The following is a 15,751-nucleotide window of genomic DNA, read 5'->3' as shown; positions in this document are numbered from 1 at the left end:
AAACTGAATCACAGAATCACAGAATTTCTAGGTTGGAAGAGACCTCAAGATCATCGAGTCCAACCTCTAACCTAACACTAACAGTCCCCACTAAACCATATCCCTAAGCTCTACATCTAAACGTCTTTTGAAGACTTCCAATAAAAAAGAAAAGAAAATAATGCTAAACTTAATAATGCTAAACTTAAAAACTTTATCATGTTCCTGTACACATGGTTTTGAACACACCTAAGTGGTAGGACTCCCTGAAATATCTATGTAGGGTAAATTGATCCAGAACTTTTCTAAGGCTGTTGAATCTTCTTTGCGAGCAGTTTGTTGCTGAGGTAGGGTAGTTAAAAATGAAAAGAAGGTTTATTACTGAATTTTACTCTTTATAATGATGTAATAATAATCTTGAAACAAAGTAAACAGATGAACATGGAACATAAACTTAAGCTAGCAAAACAGTAATCCCAATTAAAAATGAAAAAGATTTTTTGTAAAAGGCATCTTTATCTCACTTATCCTTTTCTTCCAAGAGCCTCCTGTTTTTTGGTGTGTTTTTTTGTTTGTTTTGTTTTGTTTTGTTGTTTTTTTACCTTGTCATATTATGTCTACATATTCCTCTCCCCTTTACCTCAATTTAAAAAAAAATCTTCCCTTTGCTTTTGTACATTTATGTTTCTGGCAATTGTCTCTAGATCTGGGAGAGACAACTGCAGTCCAGGGTAGGTACTTTGCTGTAGCACTGGCTGGTCTTAGAGGTATTTTGTTTTGAATGCCTTGTCTTCAATAAGATGAGACAAGTCTTTACCCATCAAAAGTCTGGGTTTATCCTCACAATTAGATATATGTTCTGAGAATATAATTCTTAAGACCAAAACAAGTCGACAGTCCTGCTCAAATGAAGAAAAACATCTGTAGGTTGCTCTCACTTCTGTGGTTGATGTATACAGGTTGAGGAATAGCTATGGGAGCTATGAGGTTCTTTCAGCTGGTGCAGTTCGAATTTGACAGTGTAGGCATGCTGAAATATATACTTTTTTTTTTTTTTTAAGTACATACTTTTGTTGCTAAGAATAAGCTGTTATGGCATAGATCTGGTGTTTAACTCTAAACTCTGACTGTTCTGAGGCAGCAAATGGAGTTAAACTTGACTTCAAGATGCCTGTAACCTGTAGCCATGATGGAATCAGTTCAACCTGTTGCAATATAAGAAGCAAAACATGAACAGCATCTTCAGTGTCCAGCAGCCACATAGTAGTCTGTTTTTTGATGACTTAAGTGCAGTTACCCTACTCCTTTGCTGCTTAAAGCCAGTCTTAGGGACTCTGCTAATTTTGTTCCCAAATGCATACGCTTGAAATACAGGTGCTGCTTATTTTCCTCTCTTTAAATGCTGAGTTATTAATTTGTCAGTTAAGTCAGTATATCTGCATAGTCTTTTTGAGCTGAGAATATATATTATTATGCTATCACTGAGTGGAATACACTGACAGTTAAAGTAGCTGTTAGGTAGATATGTAAGGTGAGAAATAAGGATCACCACTGCTGCTTTGTTCCCCCAAGGATACGTATGATGAAATGACGAAAATCATTGGATCCAGACGGAGTGACCTGAACCAGAACCTGGCTCTTAAGAGACAGTATGAACGGGCTTTGCAGGACCTGGCTGACCTGGTAGAAACAGGCCAAGAAAAGATGGTTGGTGACCAGAAAATGATTGTTGCTTCTAAGGAAGAGGTTCAGTTGCTACTTGACAAACATAAGGTAAGAATCAGTGACATATTCAGGACTAATAGCAACTGTAAGATTGTATACAACAAATTGCTAACCTTGCGTTCATGAATGAATGTTCAGGACCTTTTCTGAATGGTGAGTCAGTGTTAAATCAAGATATATTAAAATAATTCTTTTTAAAATTTCAATCTACAAACTATTTTGACTGAATGACTTTCAAATACTGTATTGCAAGTAAACCCAGGTGGTCATAATTGTTTCACCATTTTAATAGCAATTTCCTGTTATTGGGCTGTTATGCTACCTAGCAATTTCTTCCATTGCTCCATTTTTTTTCTAATGGAAATTTAAATTTGCTAATAACACCCATAAAATATAGAAAGACCATGTACAACAAGACCACAGTTTTATATTTGGCAGAACTTTTAGGTAGTTTATATCTGATTTAAGCTATTTTTGTTTATAGAATGAGAAGGTAGAATTTACATGTAAAGGATGGCCTCTTTCTTTTTTTAAAAAGGCTATTGTCCTTTTTATAGTTTGTAATGGATTTTGTGAAATGTTGGTGGAAGAAAAAGTTTACCTATTTCTATGTCTGCAGATACTTGATTGTACTGCTGTTGTCTTAAGATACTGTTTTATTAGTAATGAATTATGTAACAATTGCACTTTCCCTTTTCTATTCTTCTCCTCCGTCCAAATTTCTCAGGAATATTTTCAGGGGTTGGAGTCTCACATGATCCTTACAGAAACACTCTTTAGAAAGATGAGTAGCTTTGCCTTCTTGAAGGAAACACGGTCTAACTCAGAGCTAATGACACAAGCTTCAGCTGTATTAAAGCTGGCCCATAAAAGAGGTGTGGAGCTGGAATACATTCTAGAGGTGAGGATCTCTGTGTTATTTTCTGTATATCTATTGTAATCAACAACCAGGATATCCTACAATGTTGATTTCCTGGACAAAATTGGATGTCAGTCCCATTTTTCATACACACAAGGTACCAAGGGACAACATGTAACCTTTGTTTTGGGAACTTCAGGTGACACCAATTGTGTTCCTCTAAATTTGAAAGAGCTACTTAGCTTGACATGACAAGTGTGTTGTGAACAAAAGCTGGGTTTGATGTAGAGATGGTGTCTTATTGTAGATTCATGGGACATTTGTACAGCTATTTATGTACATTTACAACAGTACAGCTGTAGCATTTTACTTGAGAATAAAATGTCTAGACACCCAGGTGCAAGCATGAATAATTTCTGTTTGTAGACCTGGATGCATCTGGATGAAGATTATCAGGAACTTACCAGACAGCTGGATTCTGTTGAAGGTAACATCCCTACTGTTGGTTTGGTGGAAGAGACGGAAGACAAACTCAGAGATCGGATTGCACTTTTTCAGGTTGGTGCTTTTTAGTCATTCTTGATGGAAAAGTTGGGTAGAAGAGTACCTCAGGGTTATTCTGCCCAAGGTAGAATTTCTACTTCATTTGAACCTTCTGAGGTTTCTGCTGCCTCCAACCTCAACTTTTATCAAAGTGTCTCTGGACTAAGAGCCTGCCTTTTTGTGTGTGTGTCAACCGCTCCACATATATTAGTGTCATCCACAATTTTACTGAGGAATGCTCCATGCCATTAACCATGCCACGTTGAAGTTATTTGGGATCCAATATCAAGTACTTGTTCATTACTCTCTGCCAGACAGACATCAAGCCTTTGATCATTAATCTTTAAGACCAGCAGTGTAACCCATGTAACTGTCCATTTCTCCAACCCCCTCTCTCTCAGCTTGCAGAAGAGGGTGTTGTAAAGAGACATTATCAAAGGCCATACTGAAGTCTGTCTCATCCATAGAGATTTTATCATAGAAGGCAGTTAAGTTAGTGAATCCAAGCTGAGTACTCTTTATTACTTTTTCTCCTTTTTGTGCTTGGAAATGGTTTCCAAGAAGATGTACTCCATGATCTTTCCAGGGAGCAAGATGAGGCTGAACAGCCTGCAGTTCCCCAAGTTGTCTTCCTCTTTCTCACCTGCAATAAGAACTAGTAGTTTAAATATAGATTTTCTGCCACATCCTGTTTTTTCAGTCTGTTCTCAAAATGAAAATTCTGGTCTAGTGTTTTGTCTTTGTCTTGTAATACACAAGATTCTTTAGTTGTGTTTGTGGAGTTTTGTTTTCAGAAAAAATGTCAGCTACATTTTTCTTGCAAATTTACTTTTCATTCTCCTATTCTGAATTTACTACATGTATTGTTCTTTTACCAGACAGTTTTATGCTTTTGTAATGGTAGGAGGGGGTTATTATCCATTGTGTTTTGGTTTTATTTAATACTAGGCATTTTTTGTGTTTTTCTCTTTTGTCTCCCTTGTCATTTTAATAAATTGTGTTATTCAAATCCAGATTTTCAGATTCTGATACAGCGTAACTTCTAATACCATTTTTTCTTTCCTCTTTCTGTGTCCGTTTTTAGATTTAAAAGTAATCATATGTAATTTATGGCTGTCTGGGAAATTTTATGTTACTCTCTAGAATTTACACATTTATGTTTGTATATATGTTATATGTAAATACACTTGTAGACATATAAAAATATAAAAATATTAATCTATCAAAGCTTTATTTACATGACAGAGAAAATAGAAAGAGCAATAGAAAGTTTATGTACTCACCATAACATTGGTAGCTTTGTACATTTTATCTTCAGACTGTTTTAGCATAACTGAAAAGTCAGAGTACATGTACATATTGTGTAGTCATATTCAGATACTTTTGAAAATTTGTACTACTTATGTAATGATAGCATAATTTGGCAGGTTTATTTGCCCACATATACAAATTCCTTACCCATCCAGAAGTCACCATTTCTCTAAAATCTGCCTCTCTTCCCAGTTGGATTCAGGGTCAGAGTATTTATTAATAGTCGTTGTGCTCTAGTGTTTGGATGGGTTGGTTGAACTTCTCTTTTGTAGTAAAGGAGGCTTGATAGCTGAAGATAGACATTGAAGGGCTGCAGTATGGTACCTGTTAATAACGTGGGCATCTTTAAATTTCATTATAGTAGAAATTTGAGCAGATGGAAGATTAAGTTATGACTTTTTAGTCAATTTCTCTTAGAAGTGATGTTGCCTCTCTAAGATTCCTTTGAATTTGTTCTTTCCTATTGTAAAATATCAACACCAAGGAAAAATTCATTAGAGGGAGATGTTAATAGACATACTAAAGTGAGGGGACTTGTTGCAACACATTCAGATTTTTAGCGGATTACCTGCATGTTGAATCTCGGGCATTCTAAAACTGTTACAGGGGGAAAAAAATGTGATTTGCAGTAATGACATCGGATATGCTACAAAATGCAATTTAAAAAAATGGAATATTGAAAAAACATGGTAGTAGAGACCTGCAGACCTATCTAACTGTCTCTCTTCTGTCATTCCAGCATCTGAGATCTAATCTGACTGAATACCAACCTAAATTAGACCAGGTGCTAGATGATGGGAAAAGGCTCCTTTTTTCTGTTAGCTGCTCAGATCTCGAAAGCCAGCTGAACCAACTAGGAGACCACTGGCTAAGTAACACCAGCAAGGTTAACAAGGAGCTTCACAGGCTGGAGACAATACTGAAGCACTGGACAAGGTGATGCTGATATAGTGAACATTAAAATCTTCTTCAATTGCACTGTTGAAGTCAAAGGCATTCTGAACCCAGAACTATTAAATTCCATACTTAAAGTTCTTTAAAATGCATGCGATGGTTAAGCTAGTCTACCATATCCTACTTTTGTTCCATGCAAGTGCTTTCATATTCTCTCATTTACAATAAAGCATGCACCAAATAACAGCTGGTGAAAAGAAGTCAGAAAGATATCTTGATAAGATAACAAAATTATAAATCCCCTCTCCATATATAGTGATGAAAAGGAGTGTGTGCTTTGCTAGACAGCATGAGTATACTCATGATGTTCTGGTAGAGATATTGCCGCTCCTGGGTACTTGTGTTTCTGTGCTATTCCATATAGGGAAGGGAGCTTTAAGCAATGTTCATATGCCTCTTTTGAAATGAATTCTCTAAGTGACATAGAAACTTTCTCTATTATTCATAATGTCCTTGGCTTGTTGGCTCACTAGCCTTTCAAGAGAGACACATAAAAGGATTTTTATATAAAATTTATATAGAAGCACTCTCATTCTGACATTTGATTAGTTGCTTAACATATGGAATGATATGAAGATAGTTTCTGACAAAAGCATTACATTTCTGATATAAGATGACTCATGCTAAAGTTTTTGGAAGATTGAGACTTCTAATGGAAAACAAAAAAAAAAAATATGAATGTTTGTGTTTGTGGAATGGTGCTATTAGAGCTTCCCCAAAAAAGTTGATAACATGGTTACCAATCTGTTAGGAGATAGTTTTTTCTAAAAGGCAAATAGAAGTCACTGTTAGGAATTGTGGATATGATAGATAAAATAAGAACAGCCTGATACCATACCTTTCTTAAAAATTAAATCATGCTTTTCTGAAAGTTGATAAAGGAAAGAAAAAATATTTCTTTAAAATCTGCCATATCATATCTTTCTCTAACACATGGAAGAGAGACTACTCCACTGGATGCAAGAAGTGGCAATGACTGTTTTAGTTTTCTGTAAATATTTTTACAGGTATCAGAGTGAATCTATTGAACTGACACACTGGTTACAATCCGCAAAGGAGCGACTTGAGTTCTGGAGCCAACAGTCTCTGACAGTTCCTCAGGAACTTGAAACTGTCAGAGACCACCTGAATTCCTTTCTAGTAAGTCATTCATGGGTCTAGGAGATTTTTTTTTTTTCTTCTCAAATTACAAATAAACAATGTAGCAATGAAATGGTTATACTTTATCTCATCATTAAGTTGAGCATGCAAAAAAAAAAAATAAATTACTTCTGTAGATGAGCTGGTGTGTTTGCATGTTCAGAACTGTATTATTTTTATGACTAAAAGCAGTTTCCGTTTTCACTTGATTTGAAGTATAGCTGGTAAACGCTAATAGAATACGTGTATTTTTTTGAAGAAAGATGAGGGTATTCTTAGCTTTCTGGGGTAAAGATTTAAGTACAGCAAACTGTACTTAAAAAGTTGCTTATCTCCACAAAAATGATTCTGTTTACAGGAGTTTTCAAAAGAAGTGGATGCTAAATCATCACAGAAATCTTCTGTCCTCAGTACTGGAAACCAGCTCCTCAGACTGAAGAAGGTGGATACGGCAGCATTGCGTGCAGGATTGTCCCAGATTGACAGTCAGTGGACAGAGCTGCTCACACAAATCCCAGCAGTACAAGAGAAATTGCACCAGGTAAGGAAGCACAGTGATGGCTTTTGATATTCCAAAAAATTCAAACCATACAGTTGGCACTTACTCTGAGACATGGTTGCTCCCTTCCTGTCTATCCATGTGAGACAAGATAGGAACATTACTTTCACTTTAGTGTAGGAAAGCTTACACTCTTGTCTAAATCTTGTCTACTCATAGTGTCTAGCACCAATGGGTGCTATGTTCAGACTTTCCGAGTTACACTGGTTACATTTTAAAAAAACAAGTAGATAAGATTATTTTTTTTTAAAAAAAAAAAAGCATAGCTGCCATAGATGAGTATGTTATTATTACCGAACTTACATTTGCCAAAATAATGTCATTCAGTAGTTCTCTGAACAATCTTGTAATGCAAAATATATACATATACCTAAACAAAAGTCTTAGAGTACATTTCCAAGTAACTGTATTTAAGCAAACACTAGTGTATCAAATGTTTTTTAAGAAAAAGTATTTTAAGAAAAAGTATTTTAAGAAAAAATCAGGTACTTTTCAAAATAAGTCCATTTAGAAATCACCTCCAAAAGAAGAGAAGTAGAAAATTATTTTCCATTGGCCTACTCACTAACCATTTGCAAAGACAGAAAAAGCGTAGCTTAAAGTTGAGCTACATAAACCCAGTACAGAATTGTGGAATGAGAATGCAGAGCCTTTTGGAAGCCAAAATGGAATCTTTGGGTTTGTCCAGTTTCTTTGTACAATGAAGAATGGAAATAAGAAACCTTTAATAGAATGTTTTCTTATTAAGATGTATAAAATTATACAATGTATTTCATATTAAAAGCTATCATTTCTTTTACTTCGTTGTCTTACAAACTTAAGTAATATTTTTGGGACGTAGAATAGCATGATAATAAGAGCAGGCAAAGGAATGTATACTATGGTAATGCAAAGCAAGAAATTCTTATCCATCTTCTTCACAACATTTAAGTCTGTTATCTCTACAGCTACAGATGGACAGAATTCCTTCTCGCCATGCTATCACTGAAGTTATGAGCTGGATTTCCCTGATGGAAAATGTTATTCAGCAAGATGAAGAGAATATAAAAAATGTAGTAGGACAGAAGGCCATTCAGGATTATGTCCAAAAGTACAAGGTATATCATGGACATGTTATGGATTTTCTTTTCAGATTATCTCCACTAAATATATATACATATGTACAGTATAATTGACTTAAGTAGATAAAAATGTTTTTACATTGTGGAGGGGTTAGAGTTGTACACTAGATACAACTGGGTAATATTTGATACAGTGGAAAAGAAGCAAAAAATACTTTGCTGTTTATTTATGGCAGGAATGTAATTTTTAATATACTTACCTTAATTTCCAGTTAATCCAAAGCAATATTCACATGATGAAATGTTATTAGATCTGACATTCATCCAAAACCACAAAGCACTTTGTGTATGTGCTTTCATGATTTTTTTGCATGGTATCACCCTCTCCTCAAAGCATAGCCTGTTCTTGAATGAAAGGTCTTCAGTGCTTTACAGATCAAGATAATTTTAATCAGTATCTGAAGTGAAAATGAAAGGTGCTGTATCTTGAGATAACCATTAAGGAGAATAGATAAAGTACAGTCTCAGTTCTTTAACCAGATCGGTAGTACACATGTAGTAGATATGCATCCGAAGAGTCTATTTTCAGTGTCAGATTAGTTTTATTCTTCTGAAGAATATTCATTATGATACTTTCCAGATATTTGTACATGTTACACGAAAGGCAGATACTTCACCTTTAGTCTTCACTAGTCTCCTGAAAAAATCACTTCTTGGTTATTCTTCTTCTCTGTTTGTAAGAATATCTTCTGTATTACCTCTTGGTATAGTAAAAAAGTTTTGTAATAAATAAACTGAATAAAATTTTTAAACAGTTTTTCTTAAATCATATCCTTGACACCAATATGTTTACTGTTGGGTTTTACTGTTGGGTTTTACTGTTTTACTGTTGCATTTTAATCATTTACTTTTCTTCAGAGAAAGCAGATTCTTTATTCCAAAGACAATGTATTGATGTCTTCATTCTCAATATTTAGAAACAAATAGCAATGTTTTTAATTGTTGTACAAATGCTAGAAAAACTTTAGCAAAACTGTGGTAGAGTTGTAATCTGTGAACATTTTCCTCCTCTGTTCTGGAGGAAGTTAAGAAATGATGATACATTTTTTTTTTTATTATTCCCTTCTTTTTTACTAGGGTTTCAAGATAGATTTAAATTGCAAACAATTGACGGTAGATTTTGTGAACCAATCTGTGCTACAGATTAGCAGCCAGGATGTTGAAAGTAAACGTAGCGACAAAACTGATTTTGCAGAACAGCTTGGAGCAATGAATAGACGATGGCAGATCCTGCAAGGCCTGGTAACAGAAAAGGTAAAGAGGAAAACCTACAGCTGCTCTGAAGTAAACTGTCAAAAGACATGCAAATGTCAGATAGTAATGGCTAGAAGTGTCTGCTGGTCATCTAGTCCAACCTCCTGCTCAAACAGAGTTCAATTTACCATTAGATGAGATTGCACAAGGACTTGCTTAGCTGAGTTTTGAAAATCTACAAGGACGGAGATTCTACAGCCTCTCTGAGCAGCCAAATCTTGTATTTAACCACTGTCCCCTATCCCTGTGAGGAACAGTTTTTTGCCTTATGCCCAATCAGAATTTCTATTGTTGTATCTTGTGATTATTGTCTCTTCACTGCAGTTAATCAGTAAGTTCAGGCACAGTTACCCTTAGTAAGGCTGTACTTATTGCTCCTCCTTATTCTTCATGCATGTGGACATTTCCACATTTCTGACAGGATTTGCAATATAGCCTTTTTCCAGTCACCAGAAACCTCCTCCAACTGCCCTTTAAAAGTGATAGCTACCTTGCAATGACATTGGCACCCTTGGATGCAGCCTGTCTTGTTCTGTGGATTTTTACATATTTAGCTTATTTAAGTAGCTCCTTTTTTCCTCTACCATGGCTAGTACTGAGTCTGACAAAAGACCTAGGAGGCATGAGACATTGGCAGTAGGATCAGAGCACAGAAGACACAGTGTGCTTCAGATTGTTCTGTGGTTTCCCATTAGTTATTGATGTACTTGCAAAGATTAGCAAGGGTTTTGTCCCTCACTAGTTAGCTCCAGCTAAAATTTTGCTTTCCTAACACCAGTCCTACAGAGCCAGGCAATGCTTCTATGCCCATTTTTTGTAACCCACTTTCCATGCATACTTCTTTTTCCTTTTTAGCTCAGTAAGAAGTTCTCAGTTCAACCCAAACTTCTAAACTACACCACCATGTTTCCTTGTACGTTGGGTTGGGTCATTTTTGTGACTTGAGGAAGTTATCCTTGAAGAACATCCAGCTTCTCCTTTGCAGCCTCCAGTACAGCCTCCCATTGGATCATGCTTACTTGAACAAACCAAAGTCTGCTATCCCAAACTCCTAAGGATCTTTAGTCTGCTATTTGCTTTCCTCACTTTGCTCACAGCTGTCTTGTCACTGTGGTCAAGGCTGCTATTGACCATCACATCCTTAAACAGTTCTAATTAAGATTACACCTAATTATGTTGACTCATTCCCTAGAGTGAAGCTTGTCTTAAGTACTGTGAATGCCTTTTATGTCAACACTGCCATTCTCAAATTCTGCTTTGTTTTTTAAGCTCATATATATATTTCATTTCAAAGAAAAAACTATCTCATTCTCCATTGAGTAACACCTATTTCAGAAAAATGTAAGTGATTTCAAAACTGTCCGTTGACAAAGGAGTTAATACAAATATTCATCTGCTTTATCAGAATAATAAGCAAGAAATATACAATGCATGTTTAGAAGCTTAATTTTATTTGGGAAGTCTTGAGGTCTTTTATGTCTGAAAATAATGCCATTTCATAAAAAATTCCTGCTAAAGTGTTAGCTCTTTTCAATGTGTCATAATGTTTGAACAATTTATCTATACAGAATAATTCCTCAATTAAACAGATTTTTTTTATGTACTCCTTTACAAATAACAGGCATATTTCAATTTGAATACATATACTGTCTTTAAATTCAGAAAACATTAGTGAATTCTGAGAAAGGCACTGGTCAGCATTGTTTTTCACTGATTTATTTAATTGATACAACATTGGAGGTAATTGTATGAGGAAGTATACACTCATATTTCTTTGCAGATCCAGTTGTTGGAAAGTCTGCAGGAATCTTGGACAGAATATGAAAATAATGTGCAGTGCCTAAAATCTTGGTTTGAAAACCAAGAGAAGAAGCTCAAAAAGCAACAGAGAATTGGAGACCAGGCTTCAGTACAGAACGCTTTGAAAGACTGTCAGGTAATGTCTCTTTCTAAATAGCAATATTCTCTTTCCAGCAGTTGAAACAAAACCAAATAAAGCCATGTGATATCTGCATATCAGGGAAGTCAGTGACCAAGCTTCTCTGTACTTCAGTGAGAAAGAGATTTTATTCCTAATGTGAAAGCACTAAAGAAAGGAAGAAGGAATGGTAATACCCCACGAGGTTTAAAAGCCAAGTCATTATTCTTTTTGTATTCAGTATAAAGGCAAGGACATTTCCAGCTATGCCAGGCTTACTGGACTATAAAGGCCATCAAAAGAATACGTTCCCATTCCTGTTGGGCTAGTCATTTAGAATGTAATGTCATGAACACCATGCTTCACTATTCAGATTTTTATTTATTTATTTATTTTAAACTCATCACTACGTTTTCTCTGCCCCCACTTTCTTTCCATTCTTTTTCTCCTGACATTCTCATTTCCTCAGGACTACTAAAAGAAAGATGCTAGAATGCTATAAGGGTTTATTTCTCCTTTCAAAAAGTGCTAGGAATCATATTTATTCAAACATTCAACTCTCCAGAAAAGCCAACAGTGCCGGGCTCTTTTCACCTCCAAAAGAACAAAGAATAATCTTGATTAGAATAGGCAAAGACTGAATGAGGCAAAGCTCAGTTATACATAATGCACAGCAGGTCATAACTTCATGTAAAATTTATACAAAGACTACACTGCAATTAATAGGGAGTTACAGCTGACACTGAGCATCAGACTAACGTTCAAGCTCATACTTCTGTAGGATTTTTTTTTCTGAATTTCTAATTTTCTGAATGCTATCAGGCATCAGAATATTTTTCCTCAAAATTATTTTGTTCTACGAAAGACCAAATAATTTCACAACGGATCAAATGTGTAATTAAACTCAGTCAGGACAACTGCATGTCCACAATCTTAGTATTCTTTTACCCTTAGAAAAGGAGCAGGGAAGCATGTTTATCTTCGTGTGGCTGTCTTTCACCCATGCATTTAATGAACAGGATAAGTATGATCCAGCTTTTAAGTCTTCACAAATGGAAATCTAGAATGCAAAATGAAGTGCATAATAGAATTTAGTGTAAGTTCACCAGTGCATTAAACCCATATTTGATTCTGTAATGGCAAATAAGTGGTTAGGTCAGATATGTTAGAAGCCTTTTTTCTTCTTTTTCTTCTTTTTCTTAATCCAGGTTTTCAAACTGTATCCAATGCCTAGTTTCAGTTAAAGTGTCTTTATGATTTCAGAACAATAAGCCCATACCAAGTGTAATTTAGCGTACACTGACATAATTGGCAAGGTGTGTTTGGCTAGAGTTCAAAGCTGAATCTGATTTATCACCTTTTTGGTTTCTTTTGGTTAGGGAAGTTAGCAAATATGCTTGGGGAGTCAGTTACAAATGGCAAGACTTTGATCGGCACATAAACAAATTGTTTAAGAAATAACCATATCAGACACTCCCAAGTATCCATTTCAACTAGTACAAAAGCTGCAGCTTATTTATTAACCAATGTTAGTTGCTACCTAGTGTCATATTAATAACTGAAGGCAACGTGTCATTTTTTTTGTTGTTTTGTGAGTTTTTGTTTTGTTTTGTTTTGTTTTGTTTTTATCACAGATCAGAAAGATTAATGCATCTTTAATTTTGTCCTGAGGTTAACATGATGAAAAAGAAAAAGAGAGACAGAAATATTTGCTATTATTGGTGTTTGAAGCTTCTTCCCATTTTGCATTCTGAATTTTGGAGAAACCTTCTTCAAACTTAAATTATTCTTAGTGTTAAAATCCCCTTGTCAGAAAGTCAAAGTTGATATTTGCAACTTAGAAGTGTTTGCTTCAGTGTCAGATATTAAAAAATAAAAATAAAAAAGTTATAAATAAAATTTTGAAATAATGCAGAAGGGAAAAAATAAACAGTGCAGCAAAAATGCTCTCACATTGATTTACAATGTATATAGACAAAACTGTTGTTTGTGAGAAGGGATTACTTTTGTTAATAGCAAGTGTTGGGCAGAATTTGGTTCCAAATACTCTTCCTGCTATCAATAATGTCATGTCTCTTATAGCAATGGTTAAGCTCTTTTTGTTATTGTTGTTGTTGTTACTGTTTTGATTCCTAGGAAGAGTATTTTATTGAAAGATAGGTGTTTTTAGTTTGCCCAGAGTTTTGTTGTTTTGTTTTCTTTCTCGGATGATACATCTCCCTCAATAAGAAATAGCCTGCAGAATATGGACAAATTGAAAGAACTTTGGCATTGGAGAACTTCATTTCCATGACCAGTCTAGGGTTCTCTTGACAATACAGTAAGCACTTCCTTCAAGCAGCAAAACAAGCCTTACTCAAGCTCTTATAACCTCTGTGCCTAAATACGCAAGCCCGTTTTCTTCACCTCTTTTCAAGCCAATCATTCATTTTCTTTCTATTTTCTTGGGTTAGTGTGGGGAATGCTGAGTAGAGCAAAATGTTATAGAGCTCATTAATCATAGAATTATTGAATGGCTCAAGTTGGAAGGGATGTTAAAGATCATCTACTTCCAACCACCCTGCCATGGGCAGGAATGCCACCCACTAGATCATAATAATACTTCCTAACAACATATAACCTTGTGGAGGCAATAAGGAAAATTCCTACAGCTTGTTGTGATTGGCTGGAGTCCAGTGAGCTTGTCATCTAGAAAAGGGGAAGACTTGATGTCCTCAGGCAAGGGGCTTTACTGGGACCTGACAAAAGAATAAAGATTCCACTTTGTGTGGGGAGGCAGAGCAAATTGACATCTTTCCCTAGGAAATCATTTTGTCCTTTTCTTTGGGTGGCAAAATTCAGTATTTCCAGGGGCTTGAGCCATTTTTGGGCTAATTAAAAAGCCCTCTGTGTTCTGGGACAAACTAAGACAACATAATAATTTTCCCATGTATTCAAACTGCTAGCCTATTTTTAATTAATTTTGCACTCTTCCATGAGAGCAGCTGGTTACAACAGAATTTTAATGTAGATTACATACTTCTATTTAAAGATATGCAACTGTGATTTAAATGGAAGATAAAATATTCAAGAAAATTATTGATGAGTTATAATTCTCTTGAGAATAAAAAGACAAAGTGCACAAGTTTGTCTTTCCTATTTGTAACATTGTACAAACTGATGAGCTTATGGGTATCTTTTCTGTCTCAAGTCATTATCCATTGAAGTAAACAAACAAAAATACTCAGGTATCTTGTTTTTATTTTAAGGAATTAGAAGAATCAATAAGAACAAAAGAAAAAGAAGTAGAACTCATAGAACAAAGTGGCCTGTCTTTGATACAGAACAAGAAGGAAGAAGTCTCTTCTACTGTTATGAATACACTGAAAGAAATCAACCATGCCTGGGCCAACTTGGATCACATGGTAAAACAATTATCAAAGGGCAAACCATAGTTCCAGGAATTAGAACATGTGGGAGAAGAATTAGCAGTTTGCAGCTAGTGGATTTCTTCTGTGTTGTATGGGAAGAGATTCTGAATTGTGTCTCTGTTTTCATCCATCTTCAAGCTTGTGTGTACATAATATTTACGATTTCAAGAATCACAGAATCAGTTTTACATTCTTAAAATTTAAGCTTTTTATATGCTGACACATAGTAGAAAAGTACCAAATGATCCATAACTACCTTTTTAACCACATGGGTCACACAGACTGAGGAAGAGATCAGTTTCAACTGTCATCATCTGAACCTTGGTAACATTAGTCCATGTTCTCAGGAAGAATGCAGTGTGTTAGAACTAGCCTCTCTTGACTTTGAGAGGCTGATTGCCTGTCTTAAGGAGTCAAGAAATTTTTTTTGAACCTTCTTCGAAACAAGGTAGAATGTACTCAATATCTTTTCAGTCCCTACCATACCAGTCTTCTGTGGAAGAAGAATCAAACAGAACTTTCTGCTGTACCCAGTGTAAGCCTAGCTGATGGTAGGACAAAATGTTCTCTTCTTTCTCCAACAAATTTAAAGTTCTGCATGAAGAACAAGTAGAATCTGAGATCAAAAGGAAGGAAATAATTTAAACAAAAGCATGTTTGTTGAATGTTTTTCATTTACTTTTTTTTTCTCCTTCCCTCCTCCTAGGTTAGCCAACTAAAGATATTGTTGCAGTCTGTTCTTGATCAGTGGAGCATTTACAAAGTGGCTTATGAAAAACTGAATAGTTACCTGATGGAAGCCAGATATTCTTTGTCCCGTTTTTATCTCCTTACTGGTTCTTTGGAAGCTGTGAAAGTCCAAGTTCATAACCTTCAGGTGAAAAGGAATACCACACCTCTTGACACACTAAGGATGGATTTAAGGATAAATGTTGTCCTTATTGCATGGATGCAATAAATGTACATTTTAGATGATAA

General features: G+C 35.3%; 1 protein-coding gene across 13 annotated transcripts in view; it reads left to right on the top strand.

The window, feature by feature from the left end:
• The window catches only part of SYNE1 (spectrin repeat containing nuclear envelope protein 1), a 301,148-nt gene that overhangs the window by 225,440 nt on the left and 59,957 nt on the right, over positions 1 to 15,751 (top strand). For all 13 annotated transcript variants that reach the window (XM_035322952.1, XM_035322962.1, XM_035322953.1 and 10 more), the window contains 11 exons: positions 1,552 to 1,752; positions 2,432 to 2,605; positions 2,990 to 3,121; positions 5,157 to 5,353; positions 6,379 to 6,511; positions 6,870 to 7,052; positions 8,018 to 8,167; positions 9,269 to 9,445; positions 11,226 to 11,381; positions 14,612 to 14,767; positions 15,480 to 15,650. In XM_035322952.1, the coding sequence (XP_035178843.1) occupies positions 1,552 to 1,752; positions 2,432 to 2,605; positions 2,990 to 3,121; positions 5,157 to 5,353; positions 6,379 to 6,511; positions 6,870 to 7,052; positions 8,018 to 8,167; positions 9,269 to 9,445; positions 11,226 to 11,381; positions 14,612 to 14,767; positions 15,480 to 15,650 (1,830 nt within the window). The remainder of the gene's footprint in view (positions 1 to 1,551; positions 1,753 to 2,431; positions 2,606 to 2,989; positions 3,122 to 5,156; positions 5,354 to 6,378; positions 6,512 to 6,869; positions 7,053 to 8,017; positions 8,168 to 9,268; positions 9,446 to 11,225; positions 11,382 to 14,611; positions 14,768 to 15,479; positions 15,651 to 15,751) is intronic.

The sequence above is a fragment of the Oxyura jamaicensis genome, chromosome 3 (genome assembly GCF_011077185.1).
Source record: "Oxyura jamaicensis isolate SHBP4307 breed ruddy duck chromosome 3, BPBGC_Ojam_1.0, whole genome shotgun sequence".
Lineage (NCBI taxonomy): Eukaryota > Metazoa > Chordata > Aves > Anseriformes > Anatidae > Oxyura > Oxyura jamaicensis.
The sequence above is the reverse complement of the archived record's forward strand: the minus strand, read 5'-3'. Positions and strand labels throughout refer to the sequence as shown.